The 16,132-nt window shown below is 42.5% G+C and overlaps 1 protein-coding gene across 3 annotated transcripts; it reads left to right on the top strand.

Moving 5' to 3' along the window:
• The first annotated feature begins 5,728 nt into the window (after positions 1-5,728).
• On the top strand, positions 5,729-13,720 carry LOC110487594. 3 transcript variants are annotated; one of them, XM_021559524.2, is made up of 10 exons: positions 5,729-6,334; positions 6,433-6,850; positions 6,931-6,994; positions 7,225-7,705; positions 8,814-9,101; positions 9,311-9,407; positions 10,363-11,290; positions 11,434-11,503; positions 11,758-11,932; positions 12,784-13,720. In XM_021559524.2, exons 4-10 carry the CDS (start codon positions 7,549-7,551, stop codon positions 12,935-12,937), a joined length of 1,869 nt encoding a protein of 622 aa, XP_021415199.2. In that variant the 5' UTR covers positions 5,729-6,334; positions 6,433-6,850; positions 6,931-6,994; positions 7,225-7,548; the 3' UTR covers positions 12,938-13,720. The 3 variants fall into 3 exon arrangements, with proteins under 3 accessions (XP_021415199.2, XP_021415193.2, XP_036802157.1); XM_021559518.2 differs by having other exon boundaries at positions 5,732-6,334; positions 7,225-8,379; XM_036946262.1 differs by having other exon boundaries at positions 5,733-6,334; positions 7,225-8,379; positions 10,366-11,290.
• The last annotated feature ends 2,412 nt before the right edge of the window (positions 13,721-16,132 follow it).

Genomic DNA, 16,132 nt, shown 5'->3' with positions numbered 1-16,132 from the left:
CCTGTACTTGGGGAGTTTCTCCCATTCTTCTCTTCGGATCCTCTCAAGCTCTGTCAGGTTGGATGGGGAGCATCACTGCACAGCTATTTCCAAGTCTCTCCAGAGATGTTCGATTGGGTTCAAGTCCGGGCTCTGGCTGGGCCACTCAAGGACATTCAGAGACTTGTCCCGAAGCCACTCCTGTGTTGTCTTGGCTGTGTGCTTAGGGTCATTGTCCTGTTGGAAGGTGAACCTTCACCCCAGTCTGAGATCCTGAGCGCTCTGGAGCAGGTTTTCATCAAGGATCTCTCCTTACTTTGCTCCGTTCATCTTTGTCTTGACCCTGACTAGTCTCCCAGTCTCTGCCGCTGAAAAACATCCCCACAGCACATGTTGCTGCCACCACCACCATGCTTCACCGTAGGGATGGTATTGGACAGGTGATGAGCGGTGCCTGGTTTCCTCCAAATGTGATGTTTGGCATTCAGGCCAAATAGTGCAATCTTGATTTCATCAGACAAGAGAATCTTGTTTATCATGGTCTGAGAGTCCTTTAGGTGCCTTTTGGCCAACTCCAAGTGGGCTGTCATGTGCCTTTTACTAAAGAGTGGCTTCCGTCTGGCCACTCTACCATACAGGCCTGATTGGTGGTTCCAGACTTCTTCCATTTAAGAATGAGCTGGACTCCACAGATGGAATACATTTGCAAAAATGTCTAAAAACCTCTTTTCGCTTTGTCATTGTGGGATATTGTGTAGATTGATGTGGGGGAAAAAATATTTCATCCATTTTAGAACGTAACAAAATGTGGAAAAAGTTAAGGGGTCTGAATATTTTCAGAATGCACTGTATTAGCATTTGGTTAGCACAGGTTAGTTAACACAGTGTCCAAAGAAGGGCCAGATGTATACAGAATGGTGTCGTCTGCATAGAGGTGGATCAGGGAATCACCCGCAGCAAGCGCGACATCGTTGATATATACAGAGAAAAGAGACGGCCCAAGAATTGAACCCTGTGGTACCCCCATAGAGACTGCTAGAGGTCCAGGCCCTCCAATTTGACACACTGAACTACGAAGTAGTTGGTGAACCAGGCGAGGCAGTCATTTGAGAAACGAAGGCTATTGAGTCTGCCGATAAGAATACGGTGATTGACCGAGTCGAATGCCTTGGCCAGGTCGATGAAGACGGCTGCACAGTACTGTATTTTATCAATGGTGGTTATGATATCGTTTAGTACCTTGAGCGTGGCTGAGGTGCACCCATGACCAGCTCGGAAACCGGATTGCACAGAGGAGAAGGTACTGTGGGATTCGAAATGGTCAGTGATCCCCCTTTGAAGAGGGGGATGACCGTGGCAGCTTTCCAATCTTTAGGGATCTCAGACTAAACAAAAGAGAGGTTGAACAGACTGGTAATAGGGGTTGCAACAATGGCAGCGGATAATTTTAGAAAGAGAGGGTCCAGATTGTCTAGCCCAGCTGATTTGTACGGGTCCAGGTTTTGCAGCTCTTTCAGAACATCTGCAATCTGGATTTGGGTGAAGGAGAACTGGGGAGGCTCGGGCAAGTAGCTGCGAGGGGTGCGGAGCTGTTGGCCGGGGTTGGGGTAGCCAGGAGGAAAGCATGGCCAGCCGTAGAGAAATGCTTATTGAAATGTTCGATTATCATGGATTTATTGGTGGTGACTGCGTCGCCTAGCCTCAGTGCAGTGGGCAGCTGGGAGGAGGTGCTCTTGTTCTCCATGGACTTTACAGTGTCCCAAAACTTTTTGGAGTTAGAGCTACAGGATACAAATTTCTGTTTGAAAAAGCTAGCATTTGCTTTCCTAACTAACTGTGTGTATTTGTTCCTGACTTACCTGAACAGTTGCATATCACGGGGACTATTCGATGCTATCGCAGTCCGCCACTAACTGGCGGTTGTTACGAATGTAATGTTGTTACGATTACTCCATGAGTCGTTAATCATGAAGCATACACCCTCACCCTTTTTATTTCCAGAGAGATGTTTATTTCTGTCGGCATGACGCATAAAGAATCCCAACGGCTGTACTGACTTCGACAACATAACCCGAGAGAGCCATGTTTCCGTGAAACAGAGTATGTTACAATCCCTGATGTCTCTCTGGAAAGCAACCCTTGGCCTAATTTCGTCTACCTTGTTATCTAAAGACTGGAATTTTGCGAGTAATATACTTGGAAGCGGTGGGTGGTATGCATGCCTCAGAAGGTTGTTTTGGGTCAGCCTCTGGAATCAGATCAAATGCCCTGGGTGGTGGTGTGAACAAAGGATCCGCTTTGGGAAAGTTGTATTCCTGGTCAATATGTTGGTAAGTTGAAGTTGCTCTGATATCCAATAGTTATTTTCGGCTGTATGTAATAACACTTAAGATTTTCTGGGCTAACAATGTAAGAAATAATACATAAAAAACTAATTACTGCATAGTTTCCTAAGGACTAGAAGAGAGGCCACCCTCTGTTGGCGCCATCTTGCCACAACTATTTTGGTCAAGTACCAGGATAAACAAAATTAAATGTGCGGTCTTATTCCATATGTGCCGTGATTTAAGAGGGGATCACAATATGATGTTAATTTGATTTGTCTGACCAACCAGCCAACTGGGCTGCTTATCCATGACCTCTGAACTCTTTCGTTTTTCAGTTGGCTGGTTGAGGACAGCACCTTCACTTGACGCTTCGGCCTGTATGGTAATGCCATGAAGTGGGAGGGGCAGTTATTTGAGAGGAGAGAGGCCACACAACATGAGCTCAAGGCCAGTGCCCTCTAACTATGTACCAACCCGCCTTAGCTATGTTTATACATCTTTGTATACAAACTACTGCCTTCTATTCCTTCATTGAACTCTAAGTCCATCCATCCGCCTATCTAGTTATCAATATTCTTTACATGCCTGCCAACAGTGTCTAACTGTATGCATACAGGCAGGCAGAACATATTCAAAGCCTTTGCATCTTTCTGTACATCTGTGTGAAGTGCTTCGAATTCAATTTGCAGGCTTCCTATATGCTGTGCATATTGATAACCTCTATCTACCATAGCAGATACAGTAGTACAGATTTCCAGGCTGCGCTCCAAAAGCCAGTGAAAGCATTCAGGCTTTAGATGGGAGTGCTGTGATCAGAGTGGGGCTCAATTAGCTACTGTTGTGGGTATTGAGATTGGGGCCGGAGGCTGGGGGCCGAGTGGGGCCAAATCCTCTCCTCCAGGCCCAGCTGGGGGATTAGGAGGGTTTCCTGTCCCTTGGCTGACCCTTCAAACCCTGCCCAGATGTCCGGAACCCCCCTGAACCCGCTCTTAACTCTTTCAAGACAAAGCACTCAGGTGACACCTCTTATCTCAAGGGCTCGCTCTTTTCTCTCTCTCTTGCTCTGCCTCTTAACGGCTTTCCCTGCCCTCTGGTCTTGAGAGGGGCTGTTCGTAGTGTCGGCTATCCCTCGACTGGACTCGCGGTCTGGGGTTCTGAATGACTTAAGGATGGAAATTAGTCTCTTGGTCTCAATCCTCTGCTGCATGCCTGCTGCAAGGTGTTTAATAGCCAACCAAGGTCGAAAGCCACTGACAAAGACTACGCTATCTGTATGAAATGAAGTGAAGAAAGGAAAAGTTGGTCTGTATGTATACCACGGTCTGTGGCTCTGTTAAAGAATCTGTCTGTGACCTCGCTAACCTCGTACTGTGCAGGTCTTCAGAAGTTGGTGGTGGTCCTTGAGGGGTCTCGAGGGTGACCCTGCTCCAAAGGACAGACACTTGGCAGGGTAATGACCACCCAAAGGGAACGCTATTGATATCTAAGAGGGCATGGAGAGATGAACGGAATAGGACTCTGTCCGGGTCAGATGCTGGGATTAGCATTCAAAATGGCTCTTATTTCTTAAACATATTCCGAGAAAGGTCCAAAGTATTTTCATGAAATGCCCAAGTATTTCCTTATAGACCTGAGATACCATATGTTTACACTGTTTTAAGTACGATGGAGTCTTTCACAAATGGGAATATAATAGCCCCATGTCTTCATCAAGGTTTGACAGTTTCAGTGTTGGATCAGTACTACTATACACATGCATGTTTTCATCACAATAAAGTACACATCTTGACCACCTGCCTTCACATTCAGCCAAATATGTATGTATATGTATATATTATTATCAATCTTCCTCCATCTCTCTACAATGTTCTGTTCTTTTTCATGTGCTTTTCTTAATCCTCCTCCTCTATTTATCCTCACCACCACCCTGCCTCTCCATCCCTTTATCTCTGCCCTCTTCATCATTCCCTCCTCTCCCTTCTCCTCCTCCTCTCCCTCTGTCATTGCAGGGCAGTCAGAGTTTTAGGGACCCAGTGAACTGTGAAATCGCACAAATTGCTGTTGCTTTACGTCTGGCCCAGCGACAGAGGGAGAGAAAGAGAAAGGGAGTGAGAGAAAAGAGGAGGGAGAGAGAGATTTTCTGCTCCAGCACTTCTGAACCTTTTTTGCCCCCCTTATTCAAACACACAGACACACATGCACACGCACAGCTGCAAGACTGCATATCTCCCCCCCTACTACCTCCACTTCACCACCACCTACTCTCAACATATAATCCCTCCACCCCCCATGATAAGACACCACCACTTTGCTTTAGTATCCGGGTCACAGAACAACTTGGTGAAGCAGCCTCAAGAGCGTTAAAACCCCTAGACCTGGGAGAGACATTTCAGCCACTTCTAATGAAAAGAACGCTTCCCCTAACACCAAAGTCACAAAAAGGCTAAAAAGAACATGCTTTGACTGTGTTTGCACTTGTGATGACTCCATGTTTTTTTCTATTTCAGTCAGACAGTAAGAACTAAGCAAGATATGTATACAGCATACCTGACTTTACCTCATATTGGACCATCCTTCTAATGATGAAGAGATGTCCAAAGCTATAGTTTTTAATGTTATATTTTAGGTTGTCTATTTGTCTATTTTTAGACAACCCCAATCTTTCCCATACTTTCTGCTCACAACAATTGATTTAGATTTCCATGCATCTCCACAACCTGAAATGTTATGAGCCAGCAAACCACATTATATGGATTTATCAACATCAATTTGTAAAGATGTTCCCATAAAACGTTCTGGCTTTATTTTGAAGATATAACGCACCTGCGCGTATATGATCGACTGTGACCATCCCTCAAAGGCCGGTACATACAGCATTGGAGCAATGGGCAACTTTCTTCCCTTATGTCCATATTATTTGCTGTATACTACCATCATGTGGAGCAAAGCTGCTACTGCAAGTTGGCCCTTTTATTTCAACATTTGCACTCTCTATGCACACTCACAGAGCCCAACACACACACACACACACACAATATGCACATACATTTATACTGACTCTACACAACTCGCACACCAACTCACATGCAAGCTGCTGCTACTCTGTCTATCTTATATCCCGTTGCCTAGCCCCCCTTTACATATCTACCTCCATCACTCGTGTCCCTGCACATGCATGGTATTGGAACTGATTTTTAAAATATTTCCTGTATATAGTATGCCTACTTACTTACTTTATTGTGTATTTCATATTTCTTATTATTTATCGTGTGTTCCTTTCTAGTGATACATTGTTATTGAGTATTGCATTGTTGGGGTTTGAGTTGGTAAGAAAGGCATTTCACTGTACTTGTGCATGTGACATTAAAACTTGAAACAAAATCATTCTTAATTGAGTTAGCTACCACTAGCCGACGCTGTGACTTCGCTATCACCTTTAACATACCTAATACATGCGGAAGTGAATGGTGTTTGGAGATAATTATCATGAACTGTGTCTGTTCTCTTTAATGTGTTATTTTCTCTGGTATTAACGTGTTCCTTTGAAATACCGCCGGTTCGTTCTCTTACCAATTTGTTGTTCTCTCATCACCTGTGTTAGAAGCTGTCGGCTAGCACTAGTCTTTAGTGCCCGGGTTTCAAAAAATATATTTACATAGTATAGCAATGTTCTCTGTTTTACAAAATGAAGACGACGCTCGAGCAGTCGAACATGCAGTTAGAACAGAGATGCATACTATTGTGAGTGTTATTTCTAGTATCAACAGTGCCAAAATACAGGAATATCAAAGTAAGTTGGCTAAGAAGGACAAAGAAAACGAAACGCTGAAACGAAAAGTTACAACCGCAGAACGTGAGGTCACAGCATTGCGAGGCTCCTTTTCCTCCTCCTGAATTTTCTGGAAATGAATGTCATCAAGTCAGGTCAAGAAGCACTTATGCACTTTCACCAGAAATGCAAAGAGGGAAACCAATTTGCAATGAAAACGAGGTGTCAAGCAAAGCTGAATGGAGAATAGATTTCCCCTGTGAGTATTGTCCTGATTGTTTTTATTCCAATGTTTAGCTCTTTGACATGCACTTACCAACCCCTACTTTTGTCCAAATATCTTTGTTTTGATCACAGGTCTCGTTGGAAGGACTCCTCCCCAGGTTTTTTTCCCAGTGCAAAGACACATCTCTTCCCACTGGGGCATCAACTATTTATATGTCCCATCACCAGAACCCTACTTCACATTCTGCAGAAGAGTCACGGTTTTTAGCAGAGCTAACCAGAGGCCAGTCCCCATCACCCAGTCCAGTCACCAGACCAGTGATAAAAGAGGAACCCTCTGACATTGAGACATTCTTCATTAAATGGGAGATGAGTGAGGAGGGTATTGGGGAGGAACAGGAGGGCCTAGGCCTGATACACATCCTGGGAAAAGAGTACGAAGCCCAGCAGACGGGTGGAACTCCAACCAGGCAAAGAGACGGAACTCACCCTGTTGCTGGTAGCCAGAGTGGACATGAGTATGGGGAGAGACCGACCAGGCATCTGAAAAGTATGCATGTGAAATGATGATTAAAAAGAATTCAAGTTTAAGAGGATCATGCCAATGACAATATGGTTCCATTGTCTCAGGGAGAGAGAGAGTCCATGCTGACCCTGAGAAGTTCCGGGCCTACAAGGAGAAGGAACGACGCAGGTAAATATGTTACTGTACCTTTCACTACCACAGTCTGGGTGTCCACCTTCAATATAGTCTTGATGAGAATATTGACGTTAACTTGAATTAAATTAATCTTAATTCCATTGTCCTACATGGACACGTTCATTTCAGACATTTGAAAACAGAGCATGCAATATGTTTATATTTGATCATGTGTATGTGCATTTGTTGAAGAATCTGTGTTCATACTCACACTTTTTTTTCAGGAATCAGCAGAGGAAAGTGTCGATATCAGATTTACCTGAAGAGAGAAGCATCCAGACGCTGTCGTGCCTGCAAATGTCCTTTTTCCCAACGAACCCCACACAGCCCTGCCACCTCCCACAGAGACACCTGGGGAGACTAGGAGACACCACAGACAGTAGAGGGGGGGGGATTAGGTCTGCACAGATGAGTTTAGGCTGCCGAACAAAGATTGGGATTTGGGATCATATTTGTTGATATTTCCTTTGTTGTTTGAGAGGATGATTTCTGTATCATATTGTAATGATCCAGTTATTCAATGAATTGGTTCGGGCTGTTAATGTTCTATGTTTTTTTTATTTGGAAATGTCGGTAAATTAATTCACATTGTACAGCATTTGCTTTTGTTCACTGATTTACCACTAGACGGTGCTGTGATTGAGCCACCCCAAGCACATTTGACACGTGACGCGCGCGATTGGCGCGGCGGAAGTGAACTGCGAGGTAAACGTTGAGACGTAATACAGTTGCTCTCTAAAACATGTCAAATTAATTTTCTTCTGAATATTTTATACAAGTGTGAGTGCCTTTGAAATACCACGTTTTCGTTCGCTTTCTCTTTTTGATAATATTGTCACTGAAGGGTTACAAACTGACGCACGCATCGGTAAAGTTGTTGGCTGCTGACTGTTTAGCCAGCTGAGCTAGCTAGTAATGTTACGTTACAGTGCCACAGACAAAAGGGTTAGCTAGTTATCACCTGCTTCACTCTGTGACTTGGCCAATTTAGCAAACTTGACAACGTTAGGTTGTGCGGGTGAGTTAAAAAATAAATAATAATAATCTCCCAAGTAGAGCAATGAATTCCTGTTTACATAACGAAGAAAACGCTCGTGCAGTGGAAAATGCTATCAGAACAGCGGTAAATACTGTCATGGATGTTATTTACAATATGAACAGTACCAAAATACTGGAATATGAAAGGAAGGTGGCAGAGAGGGACAAAGAAAATGAAACCCTTAAATATAAGCTTAAAAAAGCTGAAGACGAATTAACAACATTTCGAGTAGGCCTATCCTTTGAACTGTCTGCACTTTCACCAGAAAGAGATTTTGGGAAACCCATGTGCAATGAGAACGAGGTGGCAAGCGAAAATGATTGGAGAATGGATTTCCCCAGTAAGTAGCTCTCTCCCGATTGCTTGGTTATCAGTAGTTCATAATACTGTACATTCCCACTCAAGTCACCGGTGCATAAATGTCAGTGTGTACATCATTATAGACACTATGTTATGAGGATGAGTGTATTCGTAGTTGATATTCCCCATATGCTAAAGTAATGCTGTTGCCAGTACCAGTACTGAGACAAATCTGGTACATGAGGTCATGTAGCTAACTATCCAATTTGCCTCAGTATATGCTCTGCAGATTATCATTGTGTACTGGGTACTGCCCCATTTAACATGGCAACGCCTATGATGAGACATCTTTTTGTAATCTTGTTCATTTTAACCGCCCTGCTGGTAGAGGCAACTTGAACATGTCTATGCTCAAACCTGGCTAGTTTGTGACCAGTTTGTGCTTTAGATATCATGTATTTGTTTCAATCCCAGGTCTCAATGCAGGGACTCCTGGGCTTTCAGCAGAGCGAGCCAGAGGCCAGTCCCCATCAGCCATTCCAGTCACTAGCCCAGTGATAAAAGAGGAGCCTGCTGACACTGGGTCCTTCTACATCAAATGGGAGATGAGTGAGGAGAGTATTGCAGAACAACAGGAGGGCTTAGGCCCGATGCACGTCTTGGGGAAAGAGTCTGATGGAACGTCTTCTGTTGCTGGTAGCCAGAGTCCAGGCGATAGACGTTCAGAACAGTCTGAGGAGACATTGACAGAGCATGTGAAAAGTATGCTTGTGTGTCTTGTCTCTGTCCTTTTCTGTTTGTTGATGTTGTGTTTTTTATAGTGGAGTGGTGAGGGGATTGTAAAGTTGTAAGGGGTCTTATGGGTTTAAAAACAACTGTCTGCTATGCAGTTCATGGTCAAATCCAAGTTAAATTCAGGTTTAAGAGGATCATGCCAATAACAATACGGTTCTATTGTCTCTTGACATCAGGGAGGCTGTCAAGCGCAGAGACACAGCGGCAATACAGAGAGAGAATCCGTGCTGACCCTGAGAAGTTGCGGGCCTACAAGGAGAGGGCAAAATGCCGGTATGACCTTTCATCCACACAGTCTGGGTGTCCACAATTTCACTTAAATGGCAATTCAATTTAGTTAAGTTGTCTTGCAAAACATGGAGCATGCAATATTTCTGACATGTTTAGCATATTTTAGTGCTTTGACTGGTCTGGATTTTGGGTTGTCGGTTAGTTTTTTATTTATCTGTACTGTGAAAGACAAATCCATAGTAAAATACTCTCAATGTGTTTTGCAGTGTAACACAGATTACATTACAATTTTGGACATTTTTTTTCAAGGTGGGAAAACAGTACAGTAATCTTTCGTAATATAAAGCTTCCTGTTATATTACTGTACTTCACATAAAGACATATTTACAGTTAAGAGTGTTGGGCCACTAACCGAAAGGTCGCTGGTTCAAATCCCCGAGCTGACTAGGTGAAAAATCTGTCGATTTAAGTCGCTCTGGATAAGAGCGTCTGCTAAATGACAACAATTGTGTTAAAATCAATAGTGCTTCACTGTCGGGAGAATATTTTAAAATATCATTGATTATCACGAAAGGTCTGTGTAAAGTATAAATGGAAAAGGTTTATGGTCTAACCGGACATTATGTTGAGCCAATTCAGCTCAGATGTCTTGGTTCCGATGCTACAGGCAGGATACGCTTCTGTCAGTAGATTCCTATCAAAGAGACTCTGACACCTATTCTTGGACTGTCAACAGTGAAAGACCAGTACAAAATGATCCACCTTGTTGCTAATGAGGACATGACAAATGGTCAAATTTGAAAGAAAATGGACTGTTACAAGAGCCTCCCATCATCATTGTCAATAATTCTCTACCAGGATGCATTGGAGGTACCAAATCATCTTGGTCCAGACAAAAAATAAACATTTAATAACATATTGGCTTTGTATATCACTGTGAACACTTGCCACACAAGCAACCATCAATTTATCCCATGCAATTGGTATTGCTTTTTAGGGAGGAGGAGGAGGAGGAGGATGATGATGAGGATTGGATCAGCAACTTTCATGTCCCTTGGCAGCAGACGCCTGAAAGCCTCAGGCGAGCCATTGCAGAGGGACGAAGAGTCGAGGCGGCAGATAGGCGGCTGATGGTGAGGATCACCGTTGATGCAATGCGTGTACACTGCCTCAACCCCAACAAGAAAGTATGTGCAGAAATAGCCAAAGCCATAGTTGCAGATTATCCAGAGAGCTTTGCAGACCTGTCAAAAGAAGGGGAACTGCTTAGCAGAAGGTACTCCTCCTTGCTCACCCAAATAAAGACAAGAGTGGAGCATGTGAACCGGAACACTGAAAATAGAATACGCAGACCCAAGACGAGCAAAAAAGGGGAACACAGCAACAGACAAGCCAAAACAGCAAGAACAAAAGTGGACAGTTATGGGTGCATCAACTGGCACCCACAGGACCTTCCGGAAGGGGAGACTCCTGAGTCCCTGGAAAACAAGAGACAGATTATGGCCACCATTTTCAACAGTGCAGGCCCCAGAGGTGTGGACAGGGGAGATGTGGATGAATTCATGAGGCTTACGTACATTAACCAACGCCACATGATAAATGCATGGCCAGCCCCAAGCATCGGTGACGTCAAGGAACAATGGCCTTTTCTTTTTACCAAGAGATGGCTCTGTGCCCACTTCCACATGCTCACTGGAGTTGAGATCGACAGCTGCCTCAGTGGCGCTCTGCTGAGCAAGGGAAAGACCATTGTCAATTTCTTCCGAAGTCAGAAACCCAACTGGAGGAGAGGCACCCAAAGTCTCCTCAATGACATTGAAGGTGACCTCAGTGGAAACAACAAGGACCTCACAGCCTGTGCTGCCATTCTTCTGGTGCTGTCCCACTTCAGAGAGAAAGAGGACTCTCTCTTCCTCTTGGCTGATGTAAGTTATTGTGTGTGATTTTATTCAAATAAAAAAACATTGTATTGTTTCATACTGGGACTATATACATTATACTGTGCTTTTACACACATTATTGATCATATCAGGATTCAACAACCTTCTTCTCTTTGTGTTTAATGTAGGTGAATGACACCCAGATGGATGTAGAGGCTCAGTTGCATTTGCCGGCCACTCCAAGACTTATCATGCTTGGTAATGACAACATTTTGTGTATGGACTGGAGATGATCATATTCATAACTCAGATTATGTCCATGGTGGGGCTAGATAAACCACCAGAAATACATACTGGTACTTAACTACATAATGTTAACGCTGAATAGAACAATAGGATGAATTCTAGCCTAAATACAGTAATATTTAATTGTGGTGGAACAGTAATATATTGTATAGGCCTATGTTAGGAAATATATTGTGTAACACAATCATTATTGCTGTATACTTCAGGGAGTTCCCTGCTGGCTTCATCTAAATGGATGGTGTCGCTCGAGGGGAGAGTGGTCTGTGTTTTGGAAAATCAGTCCGACTTTGCTGCTGCCCTCTCTGTGTTCTTCGGATGTTTCTACGTGTTCAATACAGAGTACCAGGAGGCAGCCTCAGCAACACTGGAGCTTATTCAGAGGAAAGTATTGAGCATTTATTAATCCAGCACTTACATTTGTCTTGCATGTCTTGCAGTTAAATTTCATTTAGTTTTTGCTTATCTCAGTTTTGAGAGACTTACTTAGTGTTGCAAAGGAAGGGTATATTACTGGAAACTTTAGTTTACCAGTAAACTACCAGATGTTTTGTATCTTTCAAGGATTTTATATAATCTATTACAATACATACAGTGGCCCTTTTGGGTACCTCAGATTATCACAGGTGTCTGTAATTATCTCTGGCCCTCTGTGTGGCCTTATCACATGTACATATATGAAATAATTAAAGAAGATGATTTTAAAATAGAAAAACAGTTGTAAAGCATCCTAAATATAATCCATCAATTTAGTGAATACCATTTTTAATGAATTTCAGCATGAAGTATCCTTTATCTTTTTCACTTATTTATTTTACTATGTCAGTATGCATTTGTTGTCCATGTTTTGGTGTCAAACTGCTGGCAGTTGTAAAAAAAAAAAAAAAAAGTAAATAGTTGGAAGAGTTCATTGAAAATAATGCCAACGTTAATTAGATTTTTTTTCATTAATTAGGCTATTTTCTCTTGAACCTTATAGTCTATCTACTAGAAACTCATGGACAATATGGACACGGATGTAAAAAAAAATAATACTATATATGAGTACATGTTGTTTAAGTTATTCAAATATAAATGACCAAAGTTGCAGTAGATTGCCATACATTTTCTCTTAATTACCAAAACTACTGAAGATTCCGGTAGATTAGTAAATTACCGGTAGCTTTGCAACCCAAATTGAAAGAATTGTGAAAGCAATGCCTGGATTCACTAACTCTTCCATGTTGACTGTTTAGGTTTCTAGTAGGGATCAACCCAAATGAAGGAACCAAATGCTCTTCATACCTTGATTCAGAAGCCGGGGTGAGCCGCAGGACTGGAAGAGTTGTGCAAAGGAAGACCGATGCAGTTGCCACCTTCCTCAAAGACCTGACTGAATTTGAATGGTAGAAACAGTTTCATAGGAGATGCAAACACACAAACAAGGACGCACATACATGATGCATAGCTTCAAATGTTGTAATGTTGCTCTTGTTTAGTATCAATCAATCACCACTACAGATTGCAATTGAGATCTATCATGATATGCATCTTGGAATATTTGTCCTATGTTTCTGTTGGCTGGCCCTGTCTGTGATGGGGAAACGTGATTGTATAACTTTTGTTATAATGATGTTCTAAATGATTACCGGAAGTGTTTTTTTTGTTGACAGATTTAAGATGTTTTGTAGACTTATTGTAAACAAAATCAGTGTGATAAATTATATTTTGTTCGGAACGAGTTCCCATTTCACTACAGTGTGAAAGGGGCAGTGCAGATGAACTTGATTTTCCTGCATTTAAAAAAATATATATTTCCACATGATGAGGTTGTAATAAAACTGAGAAATTGTGAAAATGATGCCCTTTGTTGTGTAAGAGCTGTTTGAAAATTGGCTGGAATTTCAGCCTGTTCAGTTGGGATGGAACTTTTGGCCCACCTCATTATGTCGCAATGTGATCTGATTATAATAGACCAATGATTGTTCATATGGGTAAGGGGGTTGGCTCTAGACCATTCTGTCAGCCAATCAGATCTGTATATGTAAATCATGTATATTCAAATGTGTTTCCTAACGCCCACATGATCAAACTGAGCATTTTAAGGGCCGAAGGAGGCTCAGGGAAATAAATGGTTAAACACGTTGAATATGTTGGAAGTTATTTTCATTAAATAAACACAGTGATTTGTTATACATATGGTGATGATTTAAAAATAGAATTACAAAGACTGCATGGGGGCTTAAGCTGTTATCTTTTTCAATATTATTTATTTGTGATAAAACATCCTCTTTTGGATTCAACTGCATTTTGCCATTGCCAATCTAGCTTGAGGAATGGAATTGGTCTACTTACAGTGCAGTGTTTTTCTCTGACTGGTAGCCAATCAATTTTGCACCTTAAATACAGTAAAATGTTAAAGTTTAAATACAATTGGCCTTAAATCAATAAAATCTCCATTAATCCCCAATTCATTCAACCTGTATTTGATGTGTGCGCTCTGCTGCTGAGTAGGTTATTTCAAAAAAATTGCACTTGAATGGGATTAATAGTGAGTGGGGAGGCTATGCTCAAAACTCACCCAATCTAGCTGATTGTAATAGGCGACACTCGGGGTACCTGTTCAAGAGGTCATTTTGACTGCATCTACTGTTTGTCAAATCAAATGTACTAATGTGCTCTCCTTGACATGTTTCTGTTTGTTTCTTTGTTCATTCTTTATCAAATTTAACCAATAGAACTCATGGCTCAACGAAGAAGGTGTGTGACAACTGCAAAAAGTTGTTAAATTGTGCTTCTAAAATATGTGAGAGCTGCAAAGCTGTGCAGCCTTTCAAGAAGTACCACAAATTACGCAATAAGGCAATGGACAAGACACTGATGGAATGGGCAAGAAAGACCATCCTGCACAACAACGTTGCCAGGTTCCTGGACTCACTTTTTATAATGGTAACCCTCTACATTTCTGGACACATTCTTAGCTTTATTCCATTTGAATTGAACTAATTCCCATTTTATTTCTGATTAGCAGCCATCTGATTGAAATGATAATTCTGTAAACTCTTTGTCTTCTTCAGCTCCGTAAAGTACATGCTCTGGGATTTAGGCCCATCCTCCTCATAGGGAAGCAGTCCCGCGGAGGCTGCTGGGGAGTAGAAATCATGATGCCCACCAACCCTCAGCCAGGTCTGGAGGAGGACTGCCTCCAGGAGCTGCTCAAATACTATGAATCTTTACTGAAGCGTAAGTTACTATGCTCTCTCTACAGCATACACAACATACACTGAGTGTACAAAACATTAAGGACACCCGCTCTTTCCATGACATAAACTGACCAGGTGAATCCAGGTGAAAGCTAAGATCCCTTATTGATGTCACTTGTTAAATCCACTTCAATCAGTGTAGATGAAGGGGAGGAGGCAGGTTAAAGAAGGATTTGTAGGCCTTGCAAACAATTGAGAAGTGGATTGTGTATGTGTAACATTCAGAGGTTTAACGGGCAAGACAAAATATGTGCCTTTCAATGGTAGTAGGTGTCCTTAATGTTTTGTATACTCAGTATACGTTCAACAGCATACATACAACAGCATATACCAACAACTCCCCTCTGTGTAACAACATATTAAGTTGAAGATTGCAGAATGTAAGCTACATTATTTATAAAAAATACCTGCCATTTTTCTTCAAACAGATATGCCTGACAACCAGTCCCCCACCAACTCCACAAAAGCCACCAGTGGTAGTGCCCTGGAAGGACAAGAGGGACAGGATGGAAACGTGGGTGACGTTAGCACTGGGGAAGGAGTGGACAAAAGGGCTGCAGATGTGGAAGTGGGAGAAGACGATGGAGATAGAACTGAGGGAGATGAAGAGGACATGGAACCTGACTACCGGCCACCTGCCAAGAAGACAAAGTAGAGTGAGCTGCACTACACCACAGAGGTGTGCTCTCCAAACTCTATTTAGCCATAATATATATTTTTTTAAATGTTGTATGCATGTTCCTGTTTTCTATCAACTATCTGTCTATGTGAGAGGCCCGATAAATAAACGACTTAAGGCAGAAAAACAGCATCATTCATTATTTTAATCTCCTTGTTGAAATGTACCAATCCAGACAAAATACATACATCTACTGAAATGTAAAACAATGACAGTCCACCAAGGTTTAGGCTTACTTCAATTTGCGCACGGTCTGTATTTATGACTGGTTATCAAATCAAAGTTTATTTGCAGATGTTATCGCAGGTGGAGCGAATTGCTTGTGTTTCTATCTCCAGCAGTGCAGTGATAATACCTAGAAAACATTAAGCACATCATCCAAAAGCAAAGGTTGGGCGGTTCTACAATGACAGCCCTAGTGTGTGTATCTGTGTTGTGGAGCCTGTGTTCATACTCATTCTCTCTTCAGGTATTATCAGAAGAGGGTGCTGATATCAGATCTACCTGAAGAGACTCAGAGACGGCAGAGGGAGGCCTGGAGAGAAGCATCCAGACGCCGTTGTGCCCGCGAATTGTCCTCCCTTCAGACGAACCCCACACAGCCCTGCCACCTCCCCCAGAACACAGAGACACCTGGGGGGACTAGGGGACGCCACAGGGGCA

The sequence above is a fragment of the Oncorhynchus mykiss genome, chromosome 2, assembly GCF_013265735.2.
Source record: "Oncorhynchus mykiss isolate Arlee chromosome 2, USDA_OmykA_1.1, whole genome shotgun sequence".
NCBI lineage: Eukaryota > Metazoa > Chordata > Actinopteri > Salmoniformes > Salmonidae > Oncorhynchus > Oncorhynchus mykiss.
The sequence above is the reverse complement of the archived record's forward strand: the minus strand, read 5'-3'. Positions and strand labels throughout refer to the sequence as shown.

What these genes read in the sequence shown, in the direction of transcription:
- LOC110487594 (XM_021559518.2), top strand. Translation starts at nt 8,061, where the DNA reads ATGAATTCCTGTTTACATAACGAAGAAAACGCTCGTGCAGTGGAAAAT. An exon ending in AAGGAGAGGGCAAAATGCCG is followed by an intron (nt 9,408 to 10,362) that starts GTATGACCTTTC and finishes ATTGCTTTTTAG; the next exon opens with GGAGGAGGAGGAGGAGGAGG. An exon ending in TCCAAGACTTATCATGCTTG is followed by an intron (nt 11,504 to 11,757) that starts GTAATGACAACA and finishes TGTATACTTCAG; the next exon opens with GGAGTTCCCTGCTGGCTTCA.